Genomic DNA, 14131 nt, shown 5'->3' with positions numbered 1-14131 from the left:
GCCTGACAGGAAAGTGAATTGTGTTTAAGATTTGTGCTAACAAAACTTTCTAGGGAAAGAAAAGACACATCTGCACTAAAATCAAATGTTTGACAGGCTTTTAGGGAAGCAGGACAATGCAGTTATATATGGGATCGTAACCAATAGCTGAAATACTGAAATAAAACAACAAGTGTCAAAACTAGACAGCAAATTCATCAATGTGCAGCGCTCTCAGCAAGAAAACGAATTGCAATATATGTGTAACCTTTGTTTAATGAAAGCAGGAGTGAGAGAAACACATGTATATAGATGGAGGAGTGAAGAAAGGAGCGCAAAGAGGAAAACAGAAAAACTTACATCAATGTAGTTTGCATTGACATAGTCCGAGTTAGGATCAGCCAGGAGAGAATGCATTTTGACACGGTGGCGGTCTTCTGTTTGGGATAAGAAAAATTAAGAACAAGGCTAGTCAGTAATAATAATAATAATAATAACAAAAAATAAATAATGCTATGTTTCAAAACCTGGTCAGCCACCTACCTTGACTACAACTTGGCAACATCTTTGACATGATAACTCTGCACTATTTTAAACAAACATTGTACCCAATATTTGTGTATGTTATGTATATTATGCATATTAAAGTACTAAGACATTATCTTAGCAACATGTGCTAACAGAAAACTATATATAACTATAACATCAAACTATACTATAATCATTACTGTGAATAACACTTACGACCCAAAAGGGTGTCGTGTCGGCCCTTGGTCTTGTCCTTCTTTTCATTTATGTCCCAGCCATCGAAAAAACTCTACAAACACAAGCAGAGATATTCAAATGATTGTAGTGTGTTGGAAATCACATCAACTATATAGCCTACTATCAATAAAAAGTCTGTGGCCATAAATTGATCAAAAGTGACATTAAAGACTTAATAATGTTACAAAAGATTTATATTTCAAATAAATATTGCTCTTCATTATTATTTAATTTTATTTAAAATGGATGTTTATGTACATTTATTTGCATTCATGGCAGCATGTTTTTCATCATATGATTTTCAAACGATGAAAAATAGCATTATATAAGAGCATCCTATACAACCTAGCACTCAGAATCACTCTCCAAGCTGGGCAAACGCTTCGTGCAAATTGCGATCAGCACTAAATTTGGGCCATGTTTGTAGTATTACCTCATTTGCATAATTCCTTTAGTGAAGCTGGTAAAACAACACAGACAACACATGCAAATGAATTAAGCTATCAGTGTGCAAATCATTCTTAATGAATGCTTTCTTCTTCATCCATTGGGGTCTTGATTTGAAATTGTACAGCACATATTTAACGGCACCCATTGTGAGATGGGCACCAGATATAGCTTTGCATTCCTGTCACTTTAGCAGGTATTGTTTATTCATGTATTTTGAATTTGAAAACACATTTATCTCCCTTTGTCTATAAAAAGCATTGAACTTTCTTAGTGTCAAATTCAAGACAAGCAAGTAGCTGATAGTTTTCAGTACCTTCTGTTTGTGCATGTACACAGAAAGCTGTGAGCCCTGCCAATGTATTCCAGCTGTCTAAGTGCTTTCTAATGCCGGATCGTTTTTGAGCTAATGTGTGACAGCTGTTTAGCACACATTCCACCCCGAAAGCAGGTGAAGTGTAGCACCTGGCAATTACATCTAAATGACTGTAATTTAAAAAAGACCCCCCAAAATAAGTGCAAGTCACGTTTTCCCACTCGTCCATTAAGTCCCCTTCGCTCTCACATTTTATCAAGTCAGATGCAGTTTACGAAGCAGATGCATAATTAGGATGCAGATGTTAATTTCTTGTTGGGCGCAGCACTTTTTTTCAGGAGTATGTAAGAGATTTGCTTTGTTCTAAAACAAAAATAAAGATGGAGGCAGAAGTGATCAAATCAATAATGGTAAACGGAAGCCAAAGCATGTTCTCTTGACATGCAATAACTAATGAGGTTCATTCTCGTGTTTTATGCAGCACCTTTGAGCTTCTGCAAGAACCAATGAGGTTCATTCTCGTGTGTTATGCAGCACAATTAGACCCATTCATTTTTTTCACTGTATAGAGAAAGGGCACTGTTGATCAGTTAGCATTTGTACAGTTAAAATTACAATCATTCTAAAATGTTATCTAAAATTCTAGTTCTTTCCTGAGGTTTTGTGCTAACCAGTCGCAGCTGCAGTGAGGAATAAGCCATTTCCTCAGTCACATTAATTTGTTGTAATGTGAACATAATACAGGTTACACGTTACTAAAAGTACATTATAGAATCTATATGAACAGAGTTCAGGGAGACACTACTGTAACGGAGGTGCATCTGTTGGGAAACAGTGTTGTGAAAGAAGCTGTGCCAGTGTCTGCTGGTCTTAGTTAGTTGGATTGCCTGCCAGAGGGAAGCTGTTAAAACAAGCAGTTACCAGGGCGGAAAATAATCTTCAGTAATCTTTGGGGCCTGGTTCACTGTTCTGGCCATGTAGAGCTCAGCCAGAGAGGGAATATTGCAGTGTTTTCTTTATCAGGACACCAAATAATATATGTTTTTTGAACCACTTTTAGCAGAGTCAAACAATGACAGAAGAAGTAATTACAATTTCAGTGGTGTCTCTGAAGAACTATATGAGACAAGGTTGTATCTGAGAAAGTACATGCATTGATGTACTTTCTGACAGAAGTAATGTTCTTTTTTATCACATCTGAGAGTGAGATGAGAAGAATAATTTGCAGAATTAGTTCTACATTGACTGAAGAATCCCTGATCACCTCAGAGGGTAGTGCTGGGTGTGTTTAATGAAATCAATGATGTTTTCAAAAGTCGTAGGACATTTTCAGACACATAGATCCTTTGCTTTGTTCTGAAACAGGGACTTAAAATGTTGCAGTTTCTTCTTGGATCAGTCCGCTTTGTGTGGGCTACCAAACTGTGTATGCAAGTCGCATGCAAGTAAATCTGTCCTAAATTGTTCAGAATTGAGTACTGCCGCGCTAGCTGCCGCAGCAAAGTCACCGCTGCAAAAATAAACCGGTCCCATTTCAAAGTCGTTCGCAAAATGACCGCTAGGTGGCACAAAGGGACATTTTGCAAAACAGTTGCAATTGCCGCATTTTGAAACAAGTGGGGCTAATGTCAATTAACAGAAAGTATAAAATACTGCAACAATGGTGATTTCCAAATAAGCCTACAACAAACAGACAAACAAAAAAAGAGCTATTGACATTTGCTGTACAATAATGAAACAACCTAATATTTGATGTAGTTGAAACTGTATGTTATAGTAATAGGCTAATTTTATTATTAAATAAAGAAAGCAAATTTGGTTAATGTTGTTTAAACAAACGATACATACATATAGACTATTATTTGAACGAACAGTATCTGTTTATAAAAATAAAATAAAATAAAATAAAAGAACAGCACAACGTATTGTAAAAAAATAACTTTAACTTTTAATTATTTCAACAAGAATGAGACTGATTATAAAAAATAATTATAGGGTTATTTCCAGGGTTATTATTACCAGGGATTTCCTTCTGGTCTAAATATCCCTGCTTCTGCTGAATTATTTTTACCCAGACAGTAGGCTAATCCATGCTATACTTCACCAATACCAAAACCAGAGCTTCTGCTCTTGAATTGAGAGATAACATGCATCGCGTTTCAGTTCCGATCCTGGTTCCAGTGACCTTAATGCATGCACACATTTTGGGATTGTTATTAAAGTTTATAATTAAGTGGTTTGGCCCACCACGCCGAGTGGCACTACGTATTGTTCTAAAATCTGGTTTTATTCTGGGATGTTGAATTAGTGTTCGACAAATGCAGCGAAGCGTTCATTTGGATTTATTTTTTCTCATAACAGTTTAGCCTATGCTCCACCATTTTTTGATCATACAAATAAGAGTACATAATTCAAAACTGTAAACTTTTATTCATGTACACTCACAATAGGCTAACGACAAAACGTTTTCTGTGGTCTCTGTCTCCGGGAACTGCGCGTCACAAAAATGAACCAAAAGCCACTTGCCTCAGCTCAGTCACAATAAGAAATAAGTCTAAAGCTTTAAATGTCTAAATATTTAATAAATGTTATCTAATAATATAATCCATATGAAACCGAGAGACACAGAGGATCTACTCAAACATGTTTAGCTATCATGTGTATGATCGCGTCCCATGAGGATAGGACAATGCAAGAGTTAAAATCTTGGTCTAATTAAACGTAAATCGCCCTGAATTAAAATGTATAAACAGATCAAATAATTTCTTTGTCAAAATGTTGCGATATTGTTTCATTTAAGTTCATAATTATTCTATAAATGTTATTTAGTTTAACAGCAGCACGACATACCCACTGTGGTTCGAGATTTGAATAAATAAAATAACCGCCCTCTGCTTAATTCACACATTTTGGTGAGAGTTACCCTTTAAGCCATGTTAGCGTTTCAGAGTTAGCGGGTTTTGTGACATCATCGCGTACAATAGAAGTCCCATTTCACTGGCTAGGCACCAACCAATAAAACGGCTCCTTTGAACAACCCCGCTCCCGCCCCCCTTTCTCTCTCGCCGCCACTGAGTTTCAAGTGAGCAAATTAGTTTTGCACCTAATATATCGTGAAAAGAGTAGCAAAAGTCAAGGCACGAAATTTGAAATTGCAGTGAAAGATTTGAGAAGTTGCAGAAGTGCCTAATTAAGGTTGTACTGTGAATGTAAGATTAAATGCAAATATATATTACAAGTTTGTGTCTGTCATTGTATTTCTGTGAATGGCATTTTAGACATTTGTGACTATTTGTCTGCAGCTTCAAATTCAGAATACAGGTTTGTGACTATTGTCTGCTAGTGCAAATTTTAACATTAGATCCGGGTACATGAACAAGATGGCGCCGCGGATAGCTGCCTCGGTGTGGAGCTCTCCAGTTATTGTGTTGTTTTTGTTGGTTTGTTCTGCGTTTAGTCATTCTTTTCCTATCAGTTTCACCAAAGACGAACTACTGGACATTAGGAAACGCACACCAGACAACTTTTTTACAGATTTTGATTACTCAGACGTTTTACTGGACATTCTCGTCGGAGGGGCAGCGGTGTTGTTCAAACGCGCGGTCAGACGCAAACGCGGGAAGCGCGCCGGCGCGCTGGTTAAACTCCGCGAGCGCGGCCTCCGCACTGCACTCCCCAGTATTCATCTTGCGAATCTCCGATCTCTTCCTAACAAAATGGACGAACTTCTTCTCCTCACCCGCACTAACAAGGATTTTTTAAACTCCGCTGCTCTGTGCTTCACTGAAACCTGGCTGAGTGAAGCCATACCGGACAACGCACTACATCTGCCGGGCTTCCAGCTGTTCCGAGCGGATCGCATCGCGGAACTAACGGGGAAAACGAGAGGTGGTGGATTGTGTTTCTACATTAACGAAAGTTGGTGTTCAGATGTAACAACACTGAAGAAGATGTGCTCTCCTAATTTAGAGGCGCATTTCATAAACTGTAAACCTTTCTACTCGCCGCGGGAGTGTTTACATTCCTCCAGACGCGTGTGTGAGCGCGGCGCTACAACAGCTGGCTGAACATATAGCTGAAATGGAACAAAGGTACCCAGACTCTTTTAATCATTCTTGGGGATTTTAACAAAGCAAATCTCTCCCGTGAACTGCCAAAATACAGACAGCATGTTACATGTCCTACCAGAGACAGTAATATATTGGACCACTGTTACACCACGATAAAGAATGCGTATCACTCCGTCCCACGGGCAGCTTTGGGGCTCTCTGATCACTGTTTGGTTCATCTTATACCGACCTACAGGCAGAAACTGAAATCAGCTGTAATAAGGACTGTAAAAAGATGGACCAACGAAGCAGAGCAGGATCTACAGGCCTGCTTCGATTGCACTGATTGGACTGTTTTTGAAGCTGCAGCCACCGATCTGGATGAGCTCACAGACACTGTAACATCATATATCAGTTTCTGTGAGGACACATGCATTCCTACCAGGACATTCTTATCATTCACTAATGATAAACCATGGTTTACTGGGAAACTCAAACAGCTTTGTCATGCCAAAGAGGATGCTTACAGAAGTGGGGATAAAATATTGTATAACCAGGCCAGAAACAGATTGACAAAGGAGATCAGAGTTGCTAAAAGAAGCTACTCTGAAAAGCTGAAAAACCAGTTTTCAGCCAACGACCCGGCATCAGTCTGGAGAGGCCTGAGGAACATCACCAACTACAAATCACCATCCCCCCCATCTGTGGAGAATCAACAACTGGCTGACACTCTCAATGCATTCTATTGCAGGTTTGAGAAGCCCAGACTCACACCTCACACCCGCTCTGATGTGCACTTCACACATCTACCATCACCTCCTGCAACCCCTCTCCTCCCCCCTTCTGCCATCCAACCTGAGCTTAAGGTCTGTGTGGAGGACGTGAGCCGAGTCTTCAAAAAACAGAAGACTAGGAAAGCTTCAGGCCCAGATGGCATCTCATCTGCTTGTCTAAAAGCCTGCGCTGACCAATTGGCCCCAGTCTTCACGCAGATCTTCAACAGATCATTGGAGCAGTGTGACGTTCCCTGCTGCTTCAAACGCTCCACTATCATTCCGGTTCCCCAAAAAAAACTAAAATCACTGGACTTAATGACTACAGACCTGTCACTCTCACGTCTGTGGTCATGAAGTCGTTTGAAAGACTGGTGTTGGCCTATCTGAAGGAGATCACTGGACCCCAGCTGGATCCCTTTCAGTTTGCTTACAGAGCAAACAGGTCTGTGGATGATGCAGTCAACATGGGACTGCACTATATCCTGCAACATCTTGACAGACCTGGGACTTATGCACGGATCTTATTTGTGGACTTCAGTTCGGCCTTCAATACCATCATCCCTGATCTTCTCACAGCCAAACTGATTCAGCTCTCCATGCCATCCTCAATCTGTCAGTGGATCTCCAGCTTCCTGACGGACCGGCAGCAGCGAGTGAGACTGGGGAAGCTCACATCCAGGACCCTCACCATCAGCACTGGCGCCCCCCAAGGGTGCGTTCTCTCCCCACTGCTCTTCTCCCTGTACACTAATGACTGCACTTCTAAAGACCCCTCTGTCAAGCTCCTGAAATTTGCAGACGACACCACCGTCATCGGTCTCATCCAAAATGGTGACGAGTCTGCTTACAGACTGGGGGTTGAACAGCTGGCTGTCTGGTGCAGCTATAACAACCTTGAGCTGAACACGCTCAAAACAGTGGAGATGATTGTGGACTTCAGGAGAAAATCTCCAGCACTCCCCCTCTCACCATCATGAACAGCACTGTGGAAGCAGTGGAGTCATTCAGGTTCCTGGGCTCTACCATCTCTCAGGACCTGAAGTGGGCAAATCACATTGACTCCATTTTGAAAAAGGCCCAGCAGAGACTGTACTTCCTTCGCCAGCTGAAGAAGTTCAATCTGCCACAGGAGCTGCTGATCCAGTTCTACTCAGCCGTCGTTTTAAGCACTTCCATCACTGTCTGGTTTGGTTCAGCTACCAAATCGGACATCAGGAGACTGTACGGACTGCAGAGAGGATTATTGGTGTCCCCCTGCCAACCCTCCAGGACCTGTACTCTTCCAGAGTGAGGAAGAGAGCAGGTAAAATCATCACAGACTCCACTCACCCTGGACACCCCCTGTTTGAACTGTTACCGTCAGGACGGCGACACAGATCACTGGCCACAAGAACATCCAGGCACAGGAACAGTTTCTTTCCACAGGCCATTTCCCTTCTGAACACTTAACATGCCCCCCAAGGCATATGCCTGTAAGTGCAATACTCCCACTGTCTAGTGCAATATTCTCCAACTCAGGTGATATTTATATTTATATTATTCATACTACTCAAAATACTGTAAATATGTTCATAATCTGTAACATGCACTAGACTCCCACTGTCTAGTGTAATATTCTCTAACTCAGGTGATATTTATATTTATATTATTCATACTACTCAAAATACTGTAAATATGTTCATAATCTGTAAATGTTTATTCGGACTAAACCCAACTGTGACCCTACTTTTTTACTTTTACACTATTTTTATATTTTTTTAATATATTTTATTCTTAGAATTTGTATTACTATGTTTCTTGTTGTATTTGTATTTGTATATGTGCACTTCAGTACCAAGAAAAATTCCTTGTGGGTGCAAGCACACTTGGCAATAAAGCTCTTTCTGATTCTGATTCTGATTCAACTTTTTATTTTATTTTACAGGTTTTCACATTGAAGCTGTGAGTGTAAATCTTCGCGTACAAGTACATATGTTTATTGTACAAGTTCTCAAATTCACATCTACGTGCTCTAGAGCTTTGCTACTATTTTACCTTCATATTCAATCCTGCTCTAACTGTGCTGAATTTTGGGGGGAAAAATATATGTTTTTGAAGAAGTCTCTTATGCTCACCAAGGCTGCATTTATTTAATTTGTTATTTAAAAAATATATAGTTAAACCACTAATATTGTGAAATTCTATTACAATTTAAAAGAACTGTCTTCTATTTTAGTATATTTTAAAATGTATTTGATTCCTGTGATGGCAGAGCTGAATTGTCAGAAGCCATTATGCCAGTCTTCAGAGTCACATTCAGAAATCATTCAGTAATTCTTCGGAACATACTGCTACTAATTTGTCAGAAAGACATTCATGCCCATGAGTTTGCTCAGTAAAAGGTCTGGGATGGTCGTATAAAACGCTGAGCTAAAGTCTACAAGCAATATTCTGTGCTTCTCTTAGATCCAGATGCTGCATGACACAGCTTAAGGCCATTTTAACTAACTTCACAGACTCTAAACAGTTTAGTTCATTTAAATTCTGTTCTTTGACCTCAATGGCACTAAAAGATATTGTAGAAGGAGGCAGAGAGTTGTCTCTGAGAGAGACCATAATTATTCCAAAATTCCATGTCACATTGGGCTTTCCTAAATGGCACAGTGGTGTAGTGTGATGTGTACTGCGACCTATAGGGTGTCCCACATTAAAACAAGGCTGTGATGCACCCTTGATGCACCCTTTTGCACAGTCTGCAAGGGCAGCATTTGGGCCAGAGCCAGAGCTGTATAAGATATTAAACTTTTCGGATTGGTAGTGATTGTTGTTTCACATAGCACTTCACACGCAAAAATTGCTGAATACTTTGTGCCTGGTGAGGACACGGTTTTGTATTTTTCTGATTTCTGTACTTTCAATTACTTTCAATAACTTTCGATTTGGGGCAAGTATAATGTCTTTAAAATATCCTTCATGCAGTTCTACTATCATATCACTCTTTGAATTGATGTACTGTATATTTCTAAATTTCTAAACCCACTAAACTTTTTAGAGCACACTCACATTAGTTTGACATAAGAGCTCAGGTGCATACCCACGAACCTTACCCAAGTCTGCTTAAAAAGGTGGCTGTTCTGTGATGATCCTTTGGAAACAAAACCAAACGTTCAAAAACCAAAATACAAAAGCAAGGATGAGCAACACTATCCATTTAGCAGAATTATTCTTCTACATAGCCGTTACCTAGAATCAGGTGTAAACTGCTGCCTCTTTAATGATGCAATCAAACTCTGGTTCGGACCAAGCAATCAAATCACATGTGAAAGCACCCTAAAGCCGATACCAAGGTGATGGTCAGCCATTACTGAATGTCTGTTGCCCTATTTTTTGTGGTGTGTTCCACATCGTTGGCACTAGTCGGACCCCCGTCAGCTGCTTTTCAGCTGACTGGACATGTTCTATTGGTGGATGAGATCACTCTGGTTGGACATTCAGCTTTGCAAACCAGTGCACAAGAAGAAAAACAAAAATGATGAAAGCAAGCAAACAACGAAATCAAGAGGGCACGCACAGAATGATCTTCTCATTTTCCATTTACGTCTGATCTGTGATGTTTTCATTTAAAATAGCATGTTCTGTTTTGTCTTCGGTTTGTATATCCATAGTCCTAGATCTTTCAGTTTCCCTTTTTGAAAGATGAATGTTCTGTGCCTATCATACCGAAAACCAGGAATGGAGTAATTTTGGCCCGCTCTTCGTTACAACGTTGCTTCAGTTCATTGCGTTTTGTGGGCAATGGGCATTTGTTTATGCACAGCTCTCTTAAGGTCCTGCAACTGAGTTGAGGTCTGGGCTTTGACTGAGCCTGTGCAACACTTTTCTTTTCTTTTTCAGCCATTCTGTTGTAGATTTGCTGATGTGCTTGGGATCATTGCCTGTTGCATGACCCTATTTAAGTCAAGCTTTAGCTGTCGGACAGATGGCTTCACATTTGACTAAAAAATACTTTGGCATGCAGAGGAGTTCATGGTCGACTCAATCACTATAAGGTGCCCAGGTCCTGCGGCTGCAGAACAAGCCCAAATCATCACCCCTCCGCCACCGTGCTTGACAGTTGGAATGAGGTGTTTGTGCTGATATGCGGCATTTGGTTTTTGGCAAACATCTCCACTTTGATCTCATCGGTCCAAAGGACATTGTTCCAAAAGTCTTGTGGTTTATTCAGATGCAACTTTGCAAACCTAAGCAATGATGCCATGTTCTTTTTAGAGATAAGAGGCTTTCTCCTGGCAGCTCTTCTAAACAAGCCATAATTTTTCTAATTTTACTGCCATGAACTTTTGTGCCCAATACAAGTGCCCCTATTATGTTTTTTTGAATATTCCCTTTCATGCAGTGTGTAATATAGTTGTTTGTGAATGTAAACGTTCTGCAAAGTCGTAAAGTCGAAAGTGCATGATAAATAGAGTTATTGCATCTCAAAACAAAGAATCGCCTATACAAGTCATCGCCTATAATTCGAATCCCACTGCGTGACGGTTCTAAATCACTAGAAAATACATTTGCATAATGCCAGCCTATGTTGTCTGCAAACAATTTGACCCGCCCTCAAGCGTCATTTTACTGATGACTGATTCTCAAATCTCGGAGTTCAACAAGAAATTCGCAAAATACTTGCTCTTGAAAGATGGGTCAGTACCCAGTTTATTTGGACCAGGTGTTCAAAATACGTAGTTTTGGGTTTTATTATGTATTTTCTTACTGAAATAGTTTTGTGGGCCCACTATTACCTAAAACTGGGTCTATTAATGCAGATTGTCTGTCGTTCTTACTACTTTGAGTAAAGATAAAGGATGGATCAAGATTTGTTTTGCTAACTTTAATGTTACATCAGTAATTCACGTTAGTGCTGGGCTAACGTATGCACCGTTATTGATTTGAAATATACAGTACACATAGGTTTCTAAATGGACATACTCTTGTTAATTCTGATGATGAGGAATTAACATTTGCAATATCTCATAATGTACCTAGAAAATGAGTAATGTATAACTGAGAAATGTCCTGCTCAAGTCGTCTTTGCGATGGAGGTTCGGGTTGAATAACTAGTTCTTCCGATCATCGACCATTTCATCATCGGACTCGCACTCGGATTTATATGGTAAAATCGATGTCATCGTTACTGTCTTTACAGTCAGTGTGTACAAACGCTGAGCTTTAAGAAGCCTCCGGGCTGAAGTTCAGTTATGGTAATGGACGTTTAGCTTCCGATACGTGCTGTAAGCGGTAGACCAATCACAACAGATTGGGCTGTCTGGCCAATAAGAGCAGAGTAGGCTCATTGAAAGGAGGGATTTAGAGAGACTGATTCATTCGTCGAGTCGTTTGAGAATCATTGAAAAATATATTTTGAGAAAATGTAACTGTTTTTTGACCATTAATGCATGTAAACCTGTTGTAGGAGACCTCCAAAAACAAAATTAGGAGCCTTTAAAATAGCTCAATAGGGTCAATTTAACATGCTAACGGAGGTCTGTAGAGTCTGATGTAGCAATTTGTTTTTTTTGTTTTTTGTTTGTCTTAACCTTGGGGTGAATTTGCTGGGATGTCCACTCCTGGGAAGATTGGGAACTGTCTTGAATGTTGTCCACTTGTGAATAATCTTTCTCATAGTAGAATGAAGGACTTCAAATTATTTGGCAATGGCCTTATAACCCTTCCTAGATTGATGGGCAGCAAAAAATTGCTTCTCTAAGTTCATTGCTGACATCTTTCCTCCTTGGCATTGTGTTAACACACACCTGAATGCTCAAGCATTCTGCCAAAACCTCTGCTTGTATAGAGTTGGTCACGCTTGCTGATTCACAATTGATCAAAATCATTGAATTAGCAGCGCCTCGTAACCCTCGTTCCCTGAGTATATAAGGAAGTATATAAGAAATAGGTATATAAGGAATAGGTATATAAGGAAGTACGCCGGCAACACGCAGTTATGTTTTCTCGCTGAGGAGCCGAGACTGAACAGCCGAGCTGAACAGCCAGCGTTTCCAGCGGTACAGCGGAAGGGGCAGGGAGACAATCCCTTTCATGGTCACTACGAGTTACGTTGTGACGACGAATGGGGTTCCCAGTCTAATCACGCCACCTCGGCTGTCTTCCGGTGCCCTGTTGTGAGACTAGCATGAACGAAGGACTCCTACTTAACACAGGAATACCAAGGTACACTGGGAAGCATATCTCAGTGGAAATATGCAATTATTGCCTGCGGCGATAGTGGCAACATACACTTTCAGGGTGGAGGGAGACAGCCTTCGCTCCATCCCTTCTTGCAGGAAGGAGAGCACGACACTGAATGGCCATTTTCTGGGGTCTTCTCGGCTAGAAGAGCACCAGGTGATGAAGAGGTTCCACTTCAATGTGTAGGCATGTCTCATGGACGATGCTCTAGCGGAAGTGATGTTAGCCCTCACCACTGGTAGTAGGGTCCTCAAACCTGCCTCGTTCCGTCCAGGAGCCACATATGGAGGTTACAAAGATCGGGACGAGGGTGCCATAGACCGTCTCTGAGAAAAGAGGTCCTTCCTCAGAGGAATTGGCCAGGGAGGTCCTGTCACGAAAAGTACAAGTTCGGAGAACCAGGTCTGGTTTTGCCAATGAGGGGCAACCAAAATGACCTGCTCCTCGTCCTCCCTGATCTTGCACAGGGTCTGCCCCAGCCCGTGGTGGAGGCATCTGTTGAGACAACAACATGCCTGAAACTCTGGAAACTAAGGGCACTCTGGCCTGTAGAAAGCTGAGGTTCGACCACGGGGTGAAGGTCTGACGGCAGGTCGGAGTAACTGGTACTCGGAGCGTGCCGTGTTGCCATGCCCACCTCGGGACTCGATTGCAAAGCCAGAGCTGAAGCGGTCTCATATGAAGCAGTCCGAGCGGCGTTACTGCGGCTGCGGATGCCATATGCCCCAGGAGCCTCTGAAATAACTTCAGTGGAGCCACACTCTTGCCCTTGAACTGTCTCAGACAAGTCAGCAGTGACTGCGCGCGCTCACTTGTAAGCTGCGCGCACATGGCGACCGAGTCGATTTCTATACCGAGAAAAGAGATCCTTTGCAAGGGGCAAAGTTTGCTCTTCTCCTGGTTGACCCGAAGGTCAAGATGAGCTAGGTGCCAGAGCACTAGGTCCCTAGGTTCGCAAACCTGGTTTCGAGAGTGAGCTAGGAACAGCCAGTCGTCGAGATAATTCAGGATGCGAACCCTGTGTTGCCGTAGCGCAACAAGGGCTGCCTCGACGACCTTCGTGAAGACGCGAAGTCTGTGTCAAGGAAGAATGGAGACATGAAAGTAGGTGTCCTTCAGGTCGATCGCTGCAAACCAATCCTATGGCCGCACACATTCGAGAATGCGTTTGGCCGTGAGCATCTTGAACGGAAGCCTGTGAAGGGATCGGTTCAAGACAGGCAGATCCAGGGTTGTCCGTAACCCATCGGTTTTCTTCGGTACAATGAAGTAGGGGCTGTAGAACCTGGACTTCATTTCGGCTGGAGGGACAATCTCGACCGCACCTTTCGCCAGTAAGGTAGCGACCTCCGTACGCATGACAGGGACATTGCCACCCACCACAGTGTAACGGACTCCCCGGAAGCGGGGAGGAGCGGGTTCGTGCGAACTGAATCGTATAGCCGAGCCTGATGGTTCTCTCGACCCAGCGGGACAGGTTTGAAAGCTCCAGCTGGGCTCCCAAGAACTGAACCAGCGGGGTCATGGGAACCACAGATGTACCCTCGGTGGGGCAGCGAAGCGGAATGACTGGCCCGGACGTG

The 14131-nt window shown here is 41.9% G+C and overlaps 1 protein-coding gene across 8 annotated transcripts in view; it reads right to left on the bottom strand.

Moving 5' to 3' along the window:
- ptprua (protein tyrosine phosphatase receptor type Ua) overlaps positions 1–14131 on the bottom strand; it is a 309103-nt gene that overhangs the window by 50122 nt on the left and 244850 nt on the right. For all 8 annotated transcript variants that reach the window (XM_082186689.1, XM_082186692.1, XM_082186690.1 and 5 more), the window contains exons 18-19: positions 724–796; positions 340–416 (exon numbers count right to left, since the gene is read on the bottom strand). In XM_082186689.1, coding sequence (XP_082042815.1) covers positions 340–416; positions 724–796 — 150 coding nt within the window. The remainder of the gene's footprint in view (positions 1–339; positions 417–723; positions 797–14131) is intronic.

This window comes from Leuciscus leuciscus, assembly GCF_965113295.1.
Source record: "Leuciscus leuciscus genome assembly, chromosome: 12".
NCBI lineage: Eukaryota > Metazoa > Chordata > Actinopteri > Cypriniformes > Leuciscidae > Leuciscus > Leuciscus leuciscus.
Note: the sequence above shows the minus strand (reverse complement) of the source record. Positions and strands in the feature narration are given on the sequence as shown.